Source organism: Truncatella angustata (assembly GCF_020726525.1).
Source record: "Truncatella angustata strain MPI-SDFR-AT-0073 chromosome Unknown BKA67scaffold_2, whole genome shotgun sequence".
NCBI classification, from domain to species: Eukaryota; Fungi; Ascomycota; class Sordariomycetes; order Amphisphaeriales; family Sporocadaceae; genus Truncatella; species Truncatella angustata.
The window spans coordinates 3,253,330-3,269,210 of NW_025763382.1; the positions used below are offsets into that span (position 1 = coordinate 3,253,330).

The 15,881-nt window shown below is 46.0% G+C and overlaps 4 protein-coding genes and 1 non-coding gene across 5 annotated transcripts; 3 read left to right on the top strand and 2 right to left on the bottom strand.

The window, feature by feature from the left end:
* The first annotated feature begins 973 nt into the window (after positions 1-973).
* On the top strand, positions 974-1,792 carry BKA67DRAFT_181442 (uncharacterized protein). Its single transcript, XM_046095283.1, has 4 exons — positions 974-1,173; positions 1,233-1,273; positions 1,427-1,498; positions 1,619-1,792. The coding sequence occupies exons 1-4, from the start codon at positions 1,036-1,038 to the stop codon at positions 1,752-1,754; spliced, it is 387 nt and encodes a 128-aa protein (XP_045961399.1). The 5' UTR covers positions 974-1,035; the 3' UTR covers positions 1,755-1,792.
* A 7,018-nt stretch (positions 1,793-8,810) lies between these two features.
* BKA67DRAFT_554467 (glutathione S-transferase) lies at positions 8,811-10,106 on the top strand. Its single transcript, XM_046101989.1, has 3 exons — positions 8,811-9,221; positions 9,363-9,620; positions 9,676-10,106. The coding sequence occupies exons 1-3, from the start codon at positions 8,843-8,845 to the stop codon at positions 9,960-9,962; spliced, it is 924 nt and encodes a 307-aa protein (XP_045961400.1). The 5' UTR covers positions 8,811-8,842; the 3' UTR covers positions 9,963-10,106.
* A 69-nt stretch (positions 10,107-10,175) lies between these two features.
* Positions 10,176-11,755, bottom strand: BKA67DRAFT_511820 (fructosyl peptide oxidase; the record flags this gene model as incomplete). Its single annotated transcript, XM_046097428.1, has 6 exons — positions 10,176-10,362; positions 10,413-10,721; positions 10,778-10,884; positions 10,942-11,101; positions 11,150-11,418; positions 11,474-11,755. 6 exons carry the CDS (start codon positions 11,753-11,755, stop codon positions 10,176-10,178), a joined length of 1,314 nt encoding a protein of 437 aa, XP_045961401.1.
* Positions 11,756-12,267: 512 nt separating this feature from the next.
* On the top strand, positions 12,268-14,618 carry BKA67DRAFT_554471 (major facilitator superfamily domain-containing protein). Its single transcript, XM_046101990.1, has 10 exons — positions 12,268-12,738; positions 12,806-12,851; positions 12,906-12,937; positions 12,987-13,111; positions 13,169-13,332; positions 13,395-13,478; positions 13,556-13,816; positions 13,864-14,147; positions 14,199-14,301; positions 14,359-14,618. Exons 1-10 carry the CDS (start codon positions 12,489-12,491, stop codon positions 14,531-14,533), a joined length of 1,524 nt encoding a protein of 507 aa, XP_045961402.1. The 5' UTR covers positions 12,268-12,488; the 3' UTR covers positions 14,534-14,618.
* A 974-nt stretch (positions 14,619-15,592) lies between these two features.
* On the bottom strand, positions 15,593-15,691 carry BKA67DRAFT_t61. Its single transcript has one exon. It is a non-coding gene; the product is annotated as a tRNA-Ile (tRNA).
* Between the last annotated feature and the right edge of the window lie 190 nt (positions 15,692-15,881).

A 15,881-nucleotide genomic window follows, 5' to 3' on the forward strand; every position in this document is an offset into this window, starting at 1 on the left:
GAGCGTTTTGACTTTCCATTACAATGGGCTACACAATAGCCGGACCGGCCTCACAACACTCGAAATATGTTGAGCTTATTACAGCTTACTGCATGTGGTCCGCTTTTCCAAGCTGTGAGAAAGCTCGGCGTGAGGATGACGACTTTTCTATGGCCCCCATTCAAATTATGCCTCTCCAACATTCGTGATCTGATGGCATCACCACTGGTACGAGACCTCCTAGTTGAAGCTTAATACAGTCCCAGTATTTCGTATCCGTGGCTTAAACTATAACATCACAGCCTAACGGTCAGACGCCTCAAAACCAGAGCGTCGGTATAGGCCGGGTAGACACATGTTTTTGACGGGAGCGTGCTGCGTCTATGGCTTCGAGAAAGAAAACAATGCATCCGATATAGTCAGATTAAGTTCAAGGTGTTTGCCTGTTCCTCAATCGCACAACATCTACAGCCCCACGAGGCTTCAATTTGCAATTGCAGCGGACGTAGCACGACCACGTTGCATGCAAGGAGCTTCTGCAGGTGTATACGCGAGGCCCAAAAGTCTAGTGTCTATGTCGTACAGGTCAGCCACGCCGCCGAAGTTTCTCTTCCTAGTTGACGGTGTACTATGTAGAATATGGCATGATCGATCTGCTGGGATTCTATTCGTAGCTGATATTATTTACTAGACAACCACGTCACGGCTTGAACCTCTCTGGCCATCACGTAATAGCAACTATGGCGAAAACAATATTCACCGATTCGGAAATATTGCAGATGTTCCATGCACCCGTTATCGTAGTGGCACTGGTGAAAGTCGTGCTTGTAATGTGGGTTGGAAAGTCAACTTCAGCTGGGGTGGAACTACGGGCCGTACTTTGGATGAACGTGCGATGATATTCTATAAAGTCGAGACTGACTTCCACCACAAATACCACAGTCTACTCAAGTCACTTCCATCGAACAATATCACCCCGTGCTCCCTGCTTTCAATCTTCTTTCCAGATCAGGCTCATATACCCTTCTGTACTTTGAAACAGTTAACACCATCAAGATGCAATTCAAGACCCAATCTCTTTTCCTTGCCCTAAGCACTCTGGCTGTTGCTAGCCCTGTGCCTGGAGATGGTGGCTATGGTACCACCCCAGCCCCAACCACTGTCACTGTCACCGCAGGTTACGGTACTGGAAAGGTAGTATACCCACTGACAACATCGACCAGAAGCACAATAGCTAACGCCTCCGTCTACAGACTATCACCGTCACAAGCTACACTACAGTTGTCAGCACAGCGTAAGCAACTTCCAACTCATTTCCGTTTCTTCCAAGTATGCAACTAGGAACATAGTGGCCAAATAATCCTTTGTGCTCCTGTCATAACTATTATTAACTTATAATCTACCTAAACTATCTCAAAGAAGTATCTGCTGATTAAAAATCTTGCAGACCGGGCTATCCAACAACAGTCACAGGCCCTGGAAAGACAGAAACTATTACCGTCACTGACAAGGGTTACCCGTAAGCTTTTATATGTCCTCCTTTTTCTACATGAAGTTATACGGCAACCTTAACGACTTCCACCTGGTCAAGGACTTTTCACTCATTGCGCTTAAAGCCAGACTGACATACTTTCTGCAGTGTTACAACGACCAAGACCGAGACAATTACAGCACCAGGATATCCGGTAACTGTTACAGCCCCAGGTTATCCGGTGACTGTTACCGGTCCTGGAAAGACAGAAACGATCACTGTCACTGATAAAGGCTACCCGTAAGTTCCGGCTTATTCTTATATTACACCTGAAGTGTTGAGGCCCTTCTTGATTCCACTTTTAATCATAGAAAACTTTTATCTATCGTTACAAAGAATGTAAACTGACGATATTCTCCGTTATCAGCGTCACAACGACAAAAACAGAGACAATTACGGCACCGGGTTATCCAGTGACTGTCACAGGTCCTGGAAAGACAGAAACGATCACTGTCACTGATAAAGGCTACCCGTAAGTCCCGACTTGTTATTCTCTTACATCCCAAGCGTCGAGGCTATCGTCAAAGAGAAGATAAACTGATAAGATTTTCCGTTATCAGCGTCACAACAACGAAGACAGAGACAGTTACCGGTCCTGGAGAAACAGTTACTGTCACTACAACTGCTGTAAGTAACCAACCAAGCTATTGAAACCCATTGCTAGCATAGGCTATAATGATATTGATTTGAGTAATCATTTGTGCTCCTTCAACCATTTGGGATTATGCTAGTATTGTATATCATGAACTTCAAAAAATTAATACTAACTTTGAGTATTATAGGCCGGCTACGTAAGAAACCATTCATACTCTCTTTTTTCAAGCATCTAGGATCATTATTCTGGCATTTTATACCTCCCGTATTTCAGATATAGTTTGCTCGCCACAATTTTAGACAAACCACTAACTCATTTCTTTATCAGCCTGTAACGACAACTAAGACAGAGACAATTACGGGGGTAAGTAGATTTTGAACTTGTCCCATTCCGTGCTCCTGAGATGTTACGGCACGTCCAGAAACGCAAAGGTCTAGAAGCTTTTGAGGCATCTTTGCCAACCTTCTCAAAACCATCAAACTTTATCGATGAAGCAATAACTGACTCTTGTTGATTAGCCTGGCAAGACTTTGACTAGCACCATCACCGTAACAAAGGTATATTATTCTTCGGTGTCCTCACTAGACTCCCAACTACTCCCTTCGTTGCCGTAAATTGCATTCGCAGTCTCTTCACACTTTACCAAGCAGAGCAACACTGACCTCTAATTGCCATCAAAGCCCGGGAATGAAATCACAAAGACAGTAACCAGCTCATACACCACTACTGTGACCAAGACGGGTGAAGGGAAGACTGTGACCGAAACCAAGACTGTGCCAACTACGGTGACAGGTAAGACTCGCCATCCTTCTGATATTTCCTTTGTCGCTCGGACGCTACTCGAAACGTCTTCTTGTCCTTGCTCTGATATAGCTGTATTAACTTCCGATTCACAACAGCCCCTGGGTATCCGGTCATTACAACTATCACCAAGACAGTCACTGTTAAGTCCCCCACTGGTGGATACCCAACCTACCCGACCAAGATCTAAGCGGGTCATTTCCCCGGCCCAGCCCAGCCGACTTTTTCGAGGCGGCGAGTATTGAAACGACGGCTCTTAACAGCTATACGAAAGGGCTAGCCATTCGGAAATTCAATTCCAGATTTTGCAAGAGCAGAGTGACCATCACTACTTTTGGTTGACTACTTTTGATTAATGTTTTATTTCAAACGAGCGATACCTCTCACCTGTATACACTCTTTCGGCACATATTTCTATTACCATTGATGCTTTCAGCTTTTCGATTCTATAGCTAGAAGTTTCTGAAGGATGACGGCTTGGAGAATATTCGGGGAGATAGTATGCAGAAATTCAAAAGTTTTGATCAAACCACCGCCTTCAGATGTTCAAAGCTTGTATCTTGTTATAAATTAGACTCAGGCGCCATTGGCAGCTCCACGACTAACGTAGCAGCAAAGTTTATCGTGATAGCTCCGCATAAACCTTGCAGTGTGTTCACAGCATGCCATGTAAATTTGTATCAAATTAGATGTTAAGAAATCGCCTAATTCAAGCAGTAGTGCTATAGTGCTGAGTTGCGATCTATTTTAAGATATACATCATGCGTAGCTGCAAAGGATCTCGTAATGCCTTGGGAATGGTGTGTTCGGAGAACACCACACGCATAGGCTAGTACAGTAAGCAGTGCTAAGGTAGACCGAAAGGTAGCAGATGTACCGTTACTCGAGCGTTTCAAGCGGCTTGCCAGCTCTATTGCCGCAAAACCTGGGAATGAGGTGCAGTATGATCGGACAACGTGAGATATTCAATTGAGCAGTCTTTTTGTTCGGTCCAAGACGAAGTTGCATTGGAGCATTTATCGATTCGATGCGAATGAACATGCAACATGCTGGGGAGAGCCTCTCGCAAGTCTTTTGCCAGCTATTCACCTAGCACTACACCAGTAGCAGCAAACCCTAAATGGACCTTACGCGAGGCAAGTGATATGTTCACTTGTACGGGAGCATAATCGCAAGGCTAGAGTACTGTAATCTCATCTCTTCTAATCTCGTTGGTAAAGAGGGTGTGCACTAACCTATGCCACTGTGAAGAGCCACCATCATTTCTTCAATGATTGATGTGCCCTGGTTTCCTACATCTAAGCTCACAGCACCTGTTATGAATCCTAGCCCAAGCGGTTGTTGGGCAAGCACACCAAAAACCGCCGAGGTACAAAATCTTATTTGAACAACAGAGTGGTCACATTGTGGAGCACGAGACGAAATTGCCAACTTTCGTGGATATCAACTCACCAGTCTTTCACTTCGTCATGCTGCTTCAGAACCAGCAGAAGTTCATGAGCGTACGAAATTTATCTATTCACTTCTGTTATACAACGAGACCTGTGATCAGTCCTCACGTTTAAGGGACATAAGAAAGAATGGCATTCATATCAGCATTTTATTCAAATGAGTAACGATAGACTTGAAGGCAACATTCTGGCTCGATAAAAACATTGTAGAAGATATAATTCGAAGTGACTGAAGTGCGCTATGCATAGCACACAGATTCTGAGATGAACATGAAGGAGAGATAAATCGTTAAGCCGGCTGTCCAGTTTGCGCGAGACTTCCAGTTATTCCCCCGAAAAAGTCAAACACGTCGCCAATCTATCCATAATTATATGCCCAGTTCTGACAAGCTATTTTTCAAAACCAATAGTCCATTTGTCGTCCTTAATTTCATGAAGAACAGTTATGCTGTGTACATTTTCCGCAGTTATGACGATTGTACTACGACGAAATTGATGCGTGCGATATACCGCGCAGTGGATAGAACTGGAGTGCTCCACAGACTACGTGGCGGTCGTAAATGATGCCAGGAAAATGGTACAATGACAACAATTGGTCACATAGAAAGCTTGTCTGGAATATCAAGTAATAGTGGTTCTATGCCGCGTGCATATGCAGTATCATACAGTTCTGATACCAGATCATGTTACCACCCAACGCTGCCATTGGAGACTGTTCAATTCCATCTGGTTCAGATGTACTATTTATTTCACACAACGCTGTCGCTAATTACCATAAAGGATGTTTCACCATTTCTGGGTGGATATGACCTGTATCAATTGGACTAGTCTTCATGAAGGGAACTGCAAACGTTGCTGTGGTGCGGGCTATCTATGAACGTTGTTTGAACGTAGGCGTCTATCTGGGGAACGACTTGGTGACCCAACTAGTCCAAAACACTGCAGCGCAGAGAATTTCATTTATGGCAAGGTATCGATACAAATCTATCAAAGTTGTTACGGTCATCCAAGAATTGGTATTAGACTAGTCTAGCTCCAAACGCTCTTATCCTGACTGAAGGTATCAATTATTTTGTAGGCTACGAGCTGCCAGCGCAGCTGGGGGGATTTTGGAATTGGAACGATATAGCTGCAACCTGGTTGCAGAATGTTGCTAGCGGCAAGATACGCAAGGAATGGAAATGTTCGAGGTTCTGGAACAGACGTGGAAGTCAAGAACTTCTGATACGTACGACAAGATAATTGGTGTTTTTGCACTGGTTAACAATCATGCTGTGCACAAATCTAACACCACAATACGCACTTTCTGTCATTGAGACATTTTTTAGAGCATTTGATTACATTCTTGTAAATGAGCAGCGCCTCGAAATATTGGTTGGTGCATGCGGGGGGGTTGATGGCTGTGCCTAGATATCCCACGCGGATTCCCGGCTGGGAGCGTGGATATGCTTTATAGACTTATGAGAGTCATCTCCCTTTCGCTTAAGCTATCTTGACTGACTTGCGAACAATAATCTCGAATTAGTATTGGTCCTTGCCTGTGTCTAGTCTGTTGTGTGTGTATGAATCGGAACGCACTGGAAAAGCTTTGCAGAGCTGGTGAACATTGCAGACGCAGCGAGTACCGAGAGTACATCGATAACTATAACTTCTGTTTCGAGGATAGCAGTTATCTTAATGTCAATCTCTAGTAATACCGATTCTTAGAGCATGTGTTTCATGACGGTACTTGGCCAGCCACTATTAGTGTTGCTGATAACTCATGCGCGGCTTTGTCGATAGGACCGGTGCGTTTGTGTCCAGTCACGTCTAACCCGAGGCTTGTTTCAACGTTATATGGCGACAGGCACAGAGCAATATGCCTATTCGTGATACGGCAAACACATCACAGTTGGCGTGTTTTTACCTAATAATGTGAACACTTGTGAGCTTATCAATTCTCAACTTCCATGCGTCCTCTTCGCGTTTGAAAGGCTTAGTGACGCTAGCAGTCCGATCTTTTTCTTCAAACACTAAGTCAGCTGGCTCATACATACTAATATTATGGTGTATTTTATATATACTCCTGGTCAGTAGGTGGCCACTACCAAGTGCAGACGAAGGATATGCTGGCGACTGTCAGAAGTCGTCAGTGCCGTTGGCCAACGCATCACACAAGCCTACAGTTCATGACCGAGGCGATCCGGTCGTTCAGTCCTGCTGGTCAACTTATAGATCCAAGTTCTAGTCTGAAATTCAGTGCTCGCGACGAGAAGCTATTTATGGTAGTTGTCCCAGTCGATGAAGTGGCCTGCCACGAGATAAGAACTCTGATTCAGCATTTACTATACAATGGAGTGGATGAGAGCATTTCCGACAATCTCAATCGTTAAGTATTTGCCAGCTTATACGAGACCTGTATTCAACAGAAATGCCACCAATATCGGCCTAAGTGGTAGACAGACTCGACTTTTCTGAAAACGACTCCAACTGGAAGAAGACTCGGGAGCCCGCGTGGAGCATATTTGAGTAAGAATGGCGAGATCAGCTGATCATGATCAATCAGGATCCAACTGGGCTTATATTTACGGAAGCGTAAGGACAACAGATTGCAGTACGAGCTCGCAGTAGTAGGTAAATGTTTTCAATGATGTATTCTTTGTCGACTAGGCCGAACTAGGAGAATGGGTGCTACTTACCTTTGGAGCCTCAGAATTGAAAAGCGTGATGAGCATGTGCTACAAGAAACACATATTCGTGCAATACACTGTGAGAAACAATACTGGCAAGCTCCTAGACCATTTCTTACTCCTTGGACGCCACTGATTGATACAAATACAATCGCTTTTCATTTGGTAAAAGAAGTAAAAGAGCTAGGCAGCGTACTATCAGGCAGCACCGTTTCTGCTTTCTCGGCTCGCTAGCGGAATTCAAGGATAACAAATGTCAAAAGCGGCCGAGATGATTGTGATTGACCCACCAGACGGAGACAAACTTATTTATCCCGATTTGTGGCCTGAGTGGGCATTACATGATCTAGAATAGGTATTGTAGGCAAGATCACCCAGGCGTTGATCATATAACTACGTTTGCGGACTGTTGAATACTTTGATCCAATAGCAAAGCGAATAGAATCACCAACATTGCTTCACCATGCGCCATAATCTAGCAGCTAATAGTTATATTTTTTCTCGCACGGGGCTTCAATCATTGTCTATTGATCACTGTTCACATCGGTGTTGACAACCTCCATACTACTACTAAGCACTAACTTAATGTTCAAGCTGGTGCCCAATTTCCAAGCGTATAGTCAATCCTTCTATTACAAAAATTGCTGGTTTGACCAGTAGGCTTCGAAATTTATGGGCAATATGGAAGCGGCGCTTTTCCAGTCAATGTCACTTGAACACCGTATTCTCCATACGGGTTCGATGGTCTTGCGGAAGCGGCCCGAAAACGTTTCATGACTACAGCACTTGAATCGTTTTAAGAACAACTTTGGAGAAAATAAGTATTGACTATGAGCGCTGTTGGGTATCGGCCGCCTTCTGACGCAATGGCGCTCGCTAACCTAGTCCCCAGAATGATGGTCTATATTCGAATTCACCCAGTCGATATTCATACCCAATCTCGTCTCTTTGAGCCCAGGAAGATTGACAATTTGGCCCTCGCAAGACTGCTTTTCACCACGGCGATCCGACGGTAAATTGTGCCTGTTCCTAAGCTCAGGCTAGTACATCGCTAGATCGTCTGATAGTTGATGATCTCCGGGGCTGTGATGATAGGTGTATCGTCAAAGACATGCCCCACAAAAGGCAGCCTCTTGCGGGGGAAGAGTGTATAGAGTTGGTGATAATTGTACACGGTATGGCTCATGTTCCTAGGTTAGACGTAGGCCCAGATTGCGCTACGTCAGTCCTAATGCCTAGAAAGCTAATATTAGTGTTCATTACGTTTCTGGAGTGCCGTTACGGTAGTCTGCAAGCCATGTGAACGTTATATGAGCTGCGTGCTGAAAGTACTTACTAAGGTACAGTGGTTAGTTGCGCAATTAGACCCATAACTATTTCGAGGTTCCCCAACATTGAAAGGATGCACAAAGTTGGAAGGTTCTGGGAGAGATTACCAATCGCACCGCTGATGATTTCAGGCGCAGGAGCTAAACCCGCGAGCCTAGAGATCACGGTTATTACAGTCCCTCACCGCAGCAGTTTCGCAGAGGCCCAACCACAATAAATCACATAGAGATTTGAACTTGCTCCTTTTAGAAGTGCCAGTTTAGAATTATTCCACAACCCAAGGTTTGCCTACATTAATCAACTTAGAACAATTACAGTCGTAACTTCCACAGTGCATGTATGGTAGCTTTGATAACTGCGGAGCATTAACATTCCTCCATTAGTAAAGCATACTGACGCCATACCTGCAGGAAGTGGTGTGTTTTACGGACATGTCGGCAGTAGTGGTTGCGCGCTATAGGTAGTGCACCTACTACATCGATGACAAATGTGCAAGCAACCACTGCTGTCCAGCAATAATAAGACTACGATGGCGGCAAATAAAACCGCACAATGTTTCTCCAGACAGTTTACTTCTATTGCTTCATCACTAATTTCAACGGTCTCCTGTCGTAACATACGACCACCAGTCACAAGTCTTTCCAGGTTGATTCACGTAGCAACACCCAAAGTCAATATGGCGGACAAGTTGTACATCTCCGAGACCCCCGATGAAGTCAAAAATGCCAAGGGGCTCCATCTCCTTACCATGAACACGCCAAACGGGCAAGCTGTTCAGATCTTCCTAGAGGAGCTGGCTCAGGAGTACAAAACAGAGTGGACAACTACTTTAATTGATATCAGTACCAACGAGCAGAAGAAAGAATGTAAGTTACCACGATTTCATGCCTCAAGATGGATCCCGAATGATACTAGTCCAAGTACAGCTGAAGAGTCTACATAAGTAGCAACTCAAAGTCACGTATTTACTTGGACTTAGCTACTTGAAACTAACTCACTTCGACTAGGGTTTCTCCGACTTGATCCCAATGGTCGTATCCCGGTGCTCATTGACAACAGCCAGAAGCCTCCATTCACAGTCCATGAGACCTCAGCCGAACTCTTGTACCTTGAAAAGCTCGTCGACAAGGACGACATCTTCGGCTTTAAGGACCCGCTTGAGCGAAACGAGGCCCTTCAGTGGCTTTTCTTCTGGCATGGCTCTGGTGCCCCGTACCAGGGACAGACGAACCACTTTACTAGACAAGCCCCTGAGAAGATTGAATGTAAACCTCAATTGTGATCCAGTCAAAATGAATCTACACTGACGAATACCTCTAGACGCTATCAATCGATTTAGAAACGAGACACTCCGTGTCTACGGTGTTCTAGAGATCCGTCTCTCTGGCAAGTACACCGGTGAGCCAAGGGATTATCTCGCCGGCAAGGGCACAGGCAAGTACTCGATAGCAGATATCAAGACTTGGCCGTGGATCAATCTATGGGAGAGAAGCGGCTTCACTCATGAAGAGATGAAGTCGTTCCCACATTTGCTCAAATGGGTTGACAGAATCGCTGCACGCAAGGCTGTACAGCAGGGCATCGGCAAAGCCTACATCAAAAACTAGCCTGGTAGCCTATGGCTTAATCAGATGTATATGTATCGTGGGGCAGTTTGGTATTGCGTTGCTATTAAGTAATGTTACAGGTTTTATAGCTGTATCTCGAGGTCCATCTGCAGAGCGTGTTGCTCTGTCGCATCAAATCCTTCATAATCTGCTTCCAAAGAACTATTGGTCCCCTTAGCATGAGTCGCCGGACAAGGTATATAAGCGTCAATCTTACAATTTCGGGTCATGCTTCCATCCTGGCATGTCCGCAAGATCTTTCGGCGGTGCTGCACGTCTGGACTTGAGTGCATCACCTCCTGGACGCCACTTCCACTGACAGGCCATCTCCTCAGGCAGCCTGCCTTCTATCAGTTCAACTACATGCTTGCCGACATTGGGCAGAATTTTGAATGAGTGTCTAATTTTATTAGTTATCATTTGACGAGCATGGGTTGAGGGGCAACTTACCCACTGTCGCCGGTTGCTAGAATAAAGTTTCTCCATTTGGGGTGTTCACACATCAACAGAGCAGCATCTGCCGTATCTGTACACCAACACAAGGCGCGATTGAATATCTCTTTTTCCTTAAATCGAGGCAGAAACGTCGCGATGGCCTTCCTGATACTCAGCTCAGATGCGTCTGGGTAAGTATCGGTGGGATGCTTGGCATGTGATCGTGGTACTGATATTTGCTTTGGGGACGATGCACCATAGGGTTGATGTTGCTTGAAACGGGAAAATCCTGGAAACTCGTCGCATACTTTTATCACACCAAATCTAGAAGCTTCAGTACCTTTATGCCGCGTGCGCCTTGTTCAGTACATGCTACTCACTCATTAGGCTCGAAGAAGAACCCAACTTCGCCATTATACACAACTGGGACACCCTTATACTCAGCGGCCTCCTCAGGCGTCAATTGAATGTGCGCATACACCCAAGCCTGAATGGTTTTTAGTTTCCTAAATATTAACGGTCGAAAGTACGTGTATAAGCATACCTTTGAACAACATTGATCTTCTAAATCGACCAGAGTTGGGCTCCATGCGCCAGCCGCTAGGACCACCTTATCAGCATAGTACTTCGTTCCATCTACCGTCTCAACGCCGTGGCAAGCTGTGCCATCGGCATCGAGAATGGGTTGTTTGAAAGATCCAGCACTTTTACTAACTTAGTAGTTATTCTGGTCGTGTGTTGTGTTGACTTACCCGCCGAACCCGAATTGTACGCCGCTTTCTTTCAAGAACTGTCCGATTGCATTGATGGCCTTCGCAGCAGCCAGCCAGCCGCCATCCTGACTCCATATCGCTTTCCATCCCTGTATCTGGTCACGTTGAAGCAATGGCATTTTAGCTAAGATTTCATCTTCGTTGTCCAACCACTCGTGGGTCTTTTCCAGATCCGCACCAGCATCGCGGAGGGCCGAGTACTGCTTTTTAAGGCCTTCAATACCTTCTGATGTGTGCTCACAGTCCATCTGTTGATTGTTAGCAAGTTGGTCCTAGAGAGAAGGCATCGTTCGTGTGCATTACTCTGCCGGTGTTGTGAAAGAAGGGCTTGAACAAATCATCCTCATTCCACATCTTCCGAGCCTCCAGGCTCATCTGTAGATCCACCTTATTGCGCAGTCGCACGCCCATAATCTTGTTGAGATCATGGCCGGCGGATTGAGCTGATGGTATCTCAAATGTGTCCAATACCGTGATATGGGCGGGAGTATAGCCACTCCTAATAAGATGCAGCGCCGTCGAGGAACCAATCGTCCCTCCTCCACCAACGACGATGACCTTTGTATTCGCACGATGCGCAGCCATGTTGCTCTGTGTCCCGAAGTCTTGGTTTGTACGTAGATGCTGAGCTAGCACTGACTTCTTTCAGGGGCTTTTGCAGCGGGCTTTATAACGCTATAAAAGTCACGATCTTTTCTCCATTCGAGTGGAACATGCATCCAGCGTCCGGGTTACTAATTCCCAACTGCACATGATCGCATGACCATGACGAGGTTCTGTGGCAGCTCTGAACGAAGGATTGTACGTAATTGTTGTTGGAAGCAAATCAGGAGGCGACAAAGATGGCGTTCTCGTCGCTGCTCAGAGCAGTGGGGTGGAGGAAGACCCACGAAGATAGGCGATTCGGCTCTCACCAGCATTCTGACTCGCTGGAGGCCGACAGGGTCGTGCCCGGAGCAATGAGCACCTAGGGACTCTAGCGAGTTTCGCTTGGACCTTCTTAGCATTATTTTCGCGTGGACCTTCACGGCTTTGATCTGCTATTATCCACCCAATCAACAAAGGCACCAATTCCCGAAATGGTTCAAACTCGACTTGGCGATGCTGGTCCTCGCCTGTCGACGACCCAGCACCGTGATAAGAGCAGGATCCACAAACCTGGGGTAATTCATTGTATCTATCATACAAACAAATGCGAACCCCAGATACCGGGGACATATAATAATGACGGGCAGCGCATCCCTCAGTCTCTCTCTCGTTGCACTCATTGTTCTCACCAGTTGCCGATAATCGTGATTGATTGTGCGACTCCTTCAACATGTCTGCTGCTTTCGACACTGCTCCGCCCAACACCCACGCCGGCGGAGACGACGATGCACTCCGAACGCGGGGCACACTCCCCATGAATGCGCCCGAGTTCAGCAACGGCGCCAAGGCCACTGTGGATATGGAGGAGTATAGGCGGACTGTTCCACTCTGGAAGAGAGTGCACCAGCACAGTTTGACGCAGATGATGCTCATCAGTGTTCAAGCGTTTTGCGGGCCGGCTATGTCTGATGCGATTGCTGGTACGTGCCAAGCTCTACACTTGACGTTGTCTCCAGGACGCGCATACCGATGCTAAGCAAAGTATAGGTCTCGGCGGAGGTGGTTTGGCGACTCCACAAACGTCGAACACAGCGTAAGGAATTTGCTACGATTTCGTTGGTCGTATTGGACTAACCAAGTCATTTAGAACTGCACTTCTTTATGCCATGCTTGCAACCGGTATGTGTACTTTGACTTCCTAGAGGATGATGAAGCTTACGGTCTGTAGTCTGTTTCCTGGGTGGTCCGCTGGTGAACAAGATTGGTGTCAAGTGGGCGCTTGTCATTGGTGCAATGTCTTTCCCTATCGAAGGCTCAAGCTACTACTGCAACTCCAAATTTGGTAACCAATGGGTAAGTATATGCTTTGCGTACAGAGTCTCAAACGCATGTTGTACTGACCTTTGCCAGTATCTGATTCTAGGAGGTGCGTTATCCGGTATCGGTACAGGATGCTGGTACGTAGCAGAAGCTGGAGCGATCATGTCGTTGGCTCCTTCTGGAGCGCGAGGAAAATACTTGGCGCTCTGGATTGTCTCACGTAACTTGGGGCAGCTTGTCGGAGGTGCGATCAAGTAAGTCCAGAAGATGCCGAGGCAATATAATTACTCGAGTCTGATACTGACTTTTCTTCCAGCTTGTCAAAGAACTATCAGAAGGGCGTTGAGGGTGGAGTTACCACCGAGACCTATGTCGCATTCGTAATCATCGAATGCCTAGCGTGAGTATCAACTTTCCAAAACTATTTGCACAAGGCTTTTGTCACGGAGAACGTATTTGGGAACTAACCTCAAACAGACTGCCATTCGCATTCTTGATTTCTCCACTGGAGAAGGTCGTTCGTTCTGATGGTACGCGTATCTTGGTCTCGGAGAGTCTGTCGACCAAAAGGGAATTCAAGCAGATAGGGCGCACCATGACATCGAGTCTCATCCTGCTCTCGGCATTCTGGGCTCTGTGGTCGTTTTTCTACAGTGGAACCTGGTCGACTTACCTGGCAACTTACTTCTCAGTTCGCGCTCGCGCTCTGTCTTCGCTTATTTCGCCATTCTTCTGCATGTAAGTGCACTCACGCATTGACTGACAACACGTATTAACTTGAGTAGCGTTGGATGTTTCGGTCTTGGTTTTATTCTCGACCTGAAGCACCTCAGCCAACGTCGCAGGGCGCAGATTGGTCTTTTCACCGTGATCATTCTAAATGTGGGCGTCTATATCTGGTCTATCATCATGCAAGTGCGCTTCGAAGCCTCCGATCCTGGTGCTATAGACTGGGATAGTAGCCTGTACCCATCCGCTTTCTTGCCATACTTCTTCGTCCAAACCACTGGCCCATTGTCGCAGTCATATATGTACTGGCTTTTATCGTCCTTCGCAACAGATGCACAGTGTGAGTATTCGTTGTATTTGAACGAGTCATAATATACTAACGGGTTGTTAGCAAATGTTCGAAACGGGGCCGCTTTCCGTTGTCTCGAAGCTGTTGGTCAAGCCATCGCGTATGGAATGAATACCAAAACATCAACAAGTCCACTTGTCGGCATGTTAGTATTTCTCAGCAGCTCCTCTGCCTCTCATTTCATACTGACTATTCGTATCAGGTGCGTCAGCTTTGGACTTATGGCTGCTGCGTTGGGTCCCATGATTGTCTTAGTCAATCGTACACCAAATAGCATTCCTGCTGATGTCATTATTGCAGAACAAGAAAAACAAATCGATGGTGTCAGCCTTAAAGGACCAGCCCCAGATACCGTTCCCATTGATTCAAAAGTATAGGCGGCTTAGATGGTCCAAGGCGCATAGCCTACAGACAAGCGGTGGAGTTTGGCATGATGGATGAATAAATTTGCTACAGACTTGATAATATTTAAAGCAAGAAGAATCCATTGGCCAAAACATTCATATTTAATGCACCTAACATTGCTGATTGGGTCGCCGAGGATCTGCACTCGAACTGATCAGCCGCTTTTTTTGCAATACAAATCGTGCTGATGATTTGAATGCACACAACCATGTAGAGGTGTGGACTAGCAGAACGGCTTACGGGAACCATGACAGACATGAACTCTGTGGGTAACGCAATTACATTACAGGCTTCTTGGTGCATCCGCGGCCAAACCTGTCTTGATTTATGGTCGCGACAAATTGACTTACTTTCATGTGCAAATAAATATTCCGCGTTCTAAGCGGCCTTTAAAGCAGAATCGGTTTCTGTCTCACTCACCTTAGCAACATAGTCAGTCCTATTAAGACGATTCTGAAATCGATCGGTTTGAGGAGCAGTGTATAGGTATGCCAGGCAAATGGTCCGAGAACTTCCTCTTCGACCTTGCATACCAGCATAGGTAATGTGTCTTCCTCTTGTGTAAGTCGACAGTCTACGCAAACGATGTGGTCGGAGTTTTCCAGAGTAGCATTCGAAGCATTTGGCCAAGGTATTGGAAGCAAAGTTCTAACCACGACCAGCTTGAGTCGGCCACTGACTTCGAAAACACATTGCGATACATCCCCCGTGTTGGTCACATGGGGCTAAGTGTATTTCTTTTGTGCAGGCGGCAAGATTTTATGGGCGGGAAAGTCCATTGACCAACAGTTCATTTGCCAAGACATCTCCATATGCTTTTACCGGAAGCGAGGCATATGAGCTGCTTCAAAACCATAAGAGCATGCTGATACTGTGCATATCAACGTGAGGGGCTGTCTGGAAGATCAAAAGAAACGTCAGCCCCACTGCTGACTTGGCATCAAGCACCATTGAGGCCCTGTGATCGAGACGAAGTTGGTCCACGCGTTTTCAAAACGCCGGGAAAAAGGAACAAAAAAGAAAAAGATAAATGCTCAGCCACAGGATTGAACTGAGGACCTTCGCATGACTATGTATAAACTGACGAGCTTATATTAGTACGACGCTCTAACCAACTGAGCTAGCCGAGCAAGTTGAAAATTTGTGTCTTAACAATACATATATAGCTAGGTAATCTTAGTGCGGAGCACTTAGCCCTATCTTACCTATATTTCACACTTAAAGAATTAGTATAACAGCCTGCAGGTGTGGTAAGTATCGTTTTCAACTAACCAAGATTCTGGGTGACCATAATTACAAAACTGTGTATTGTACATCTGC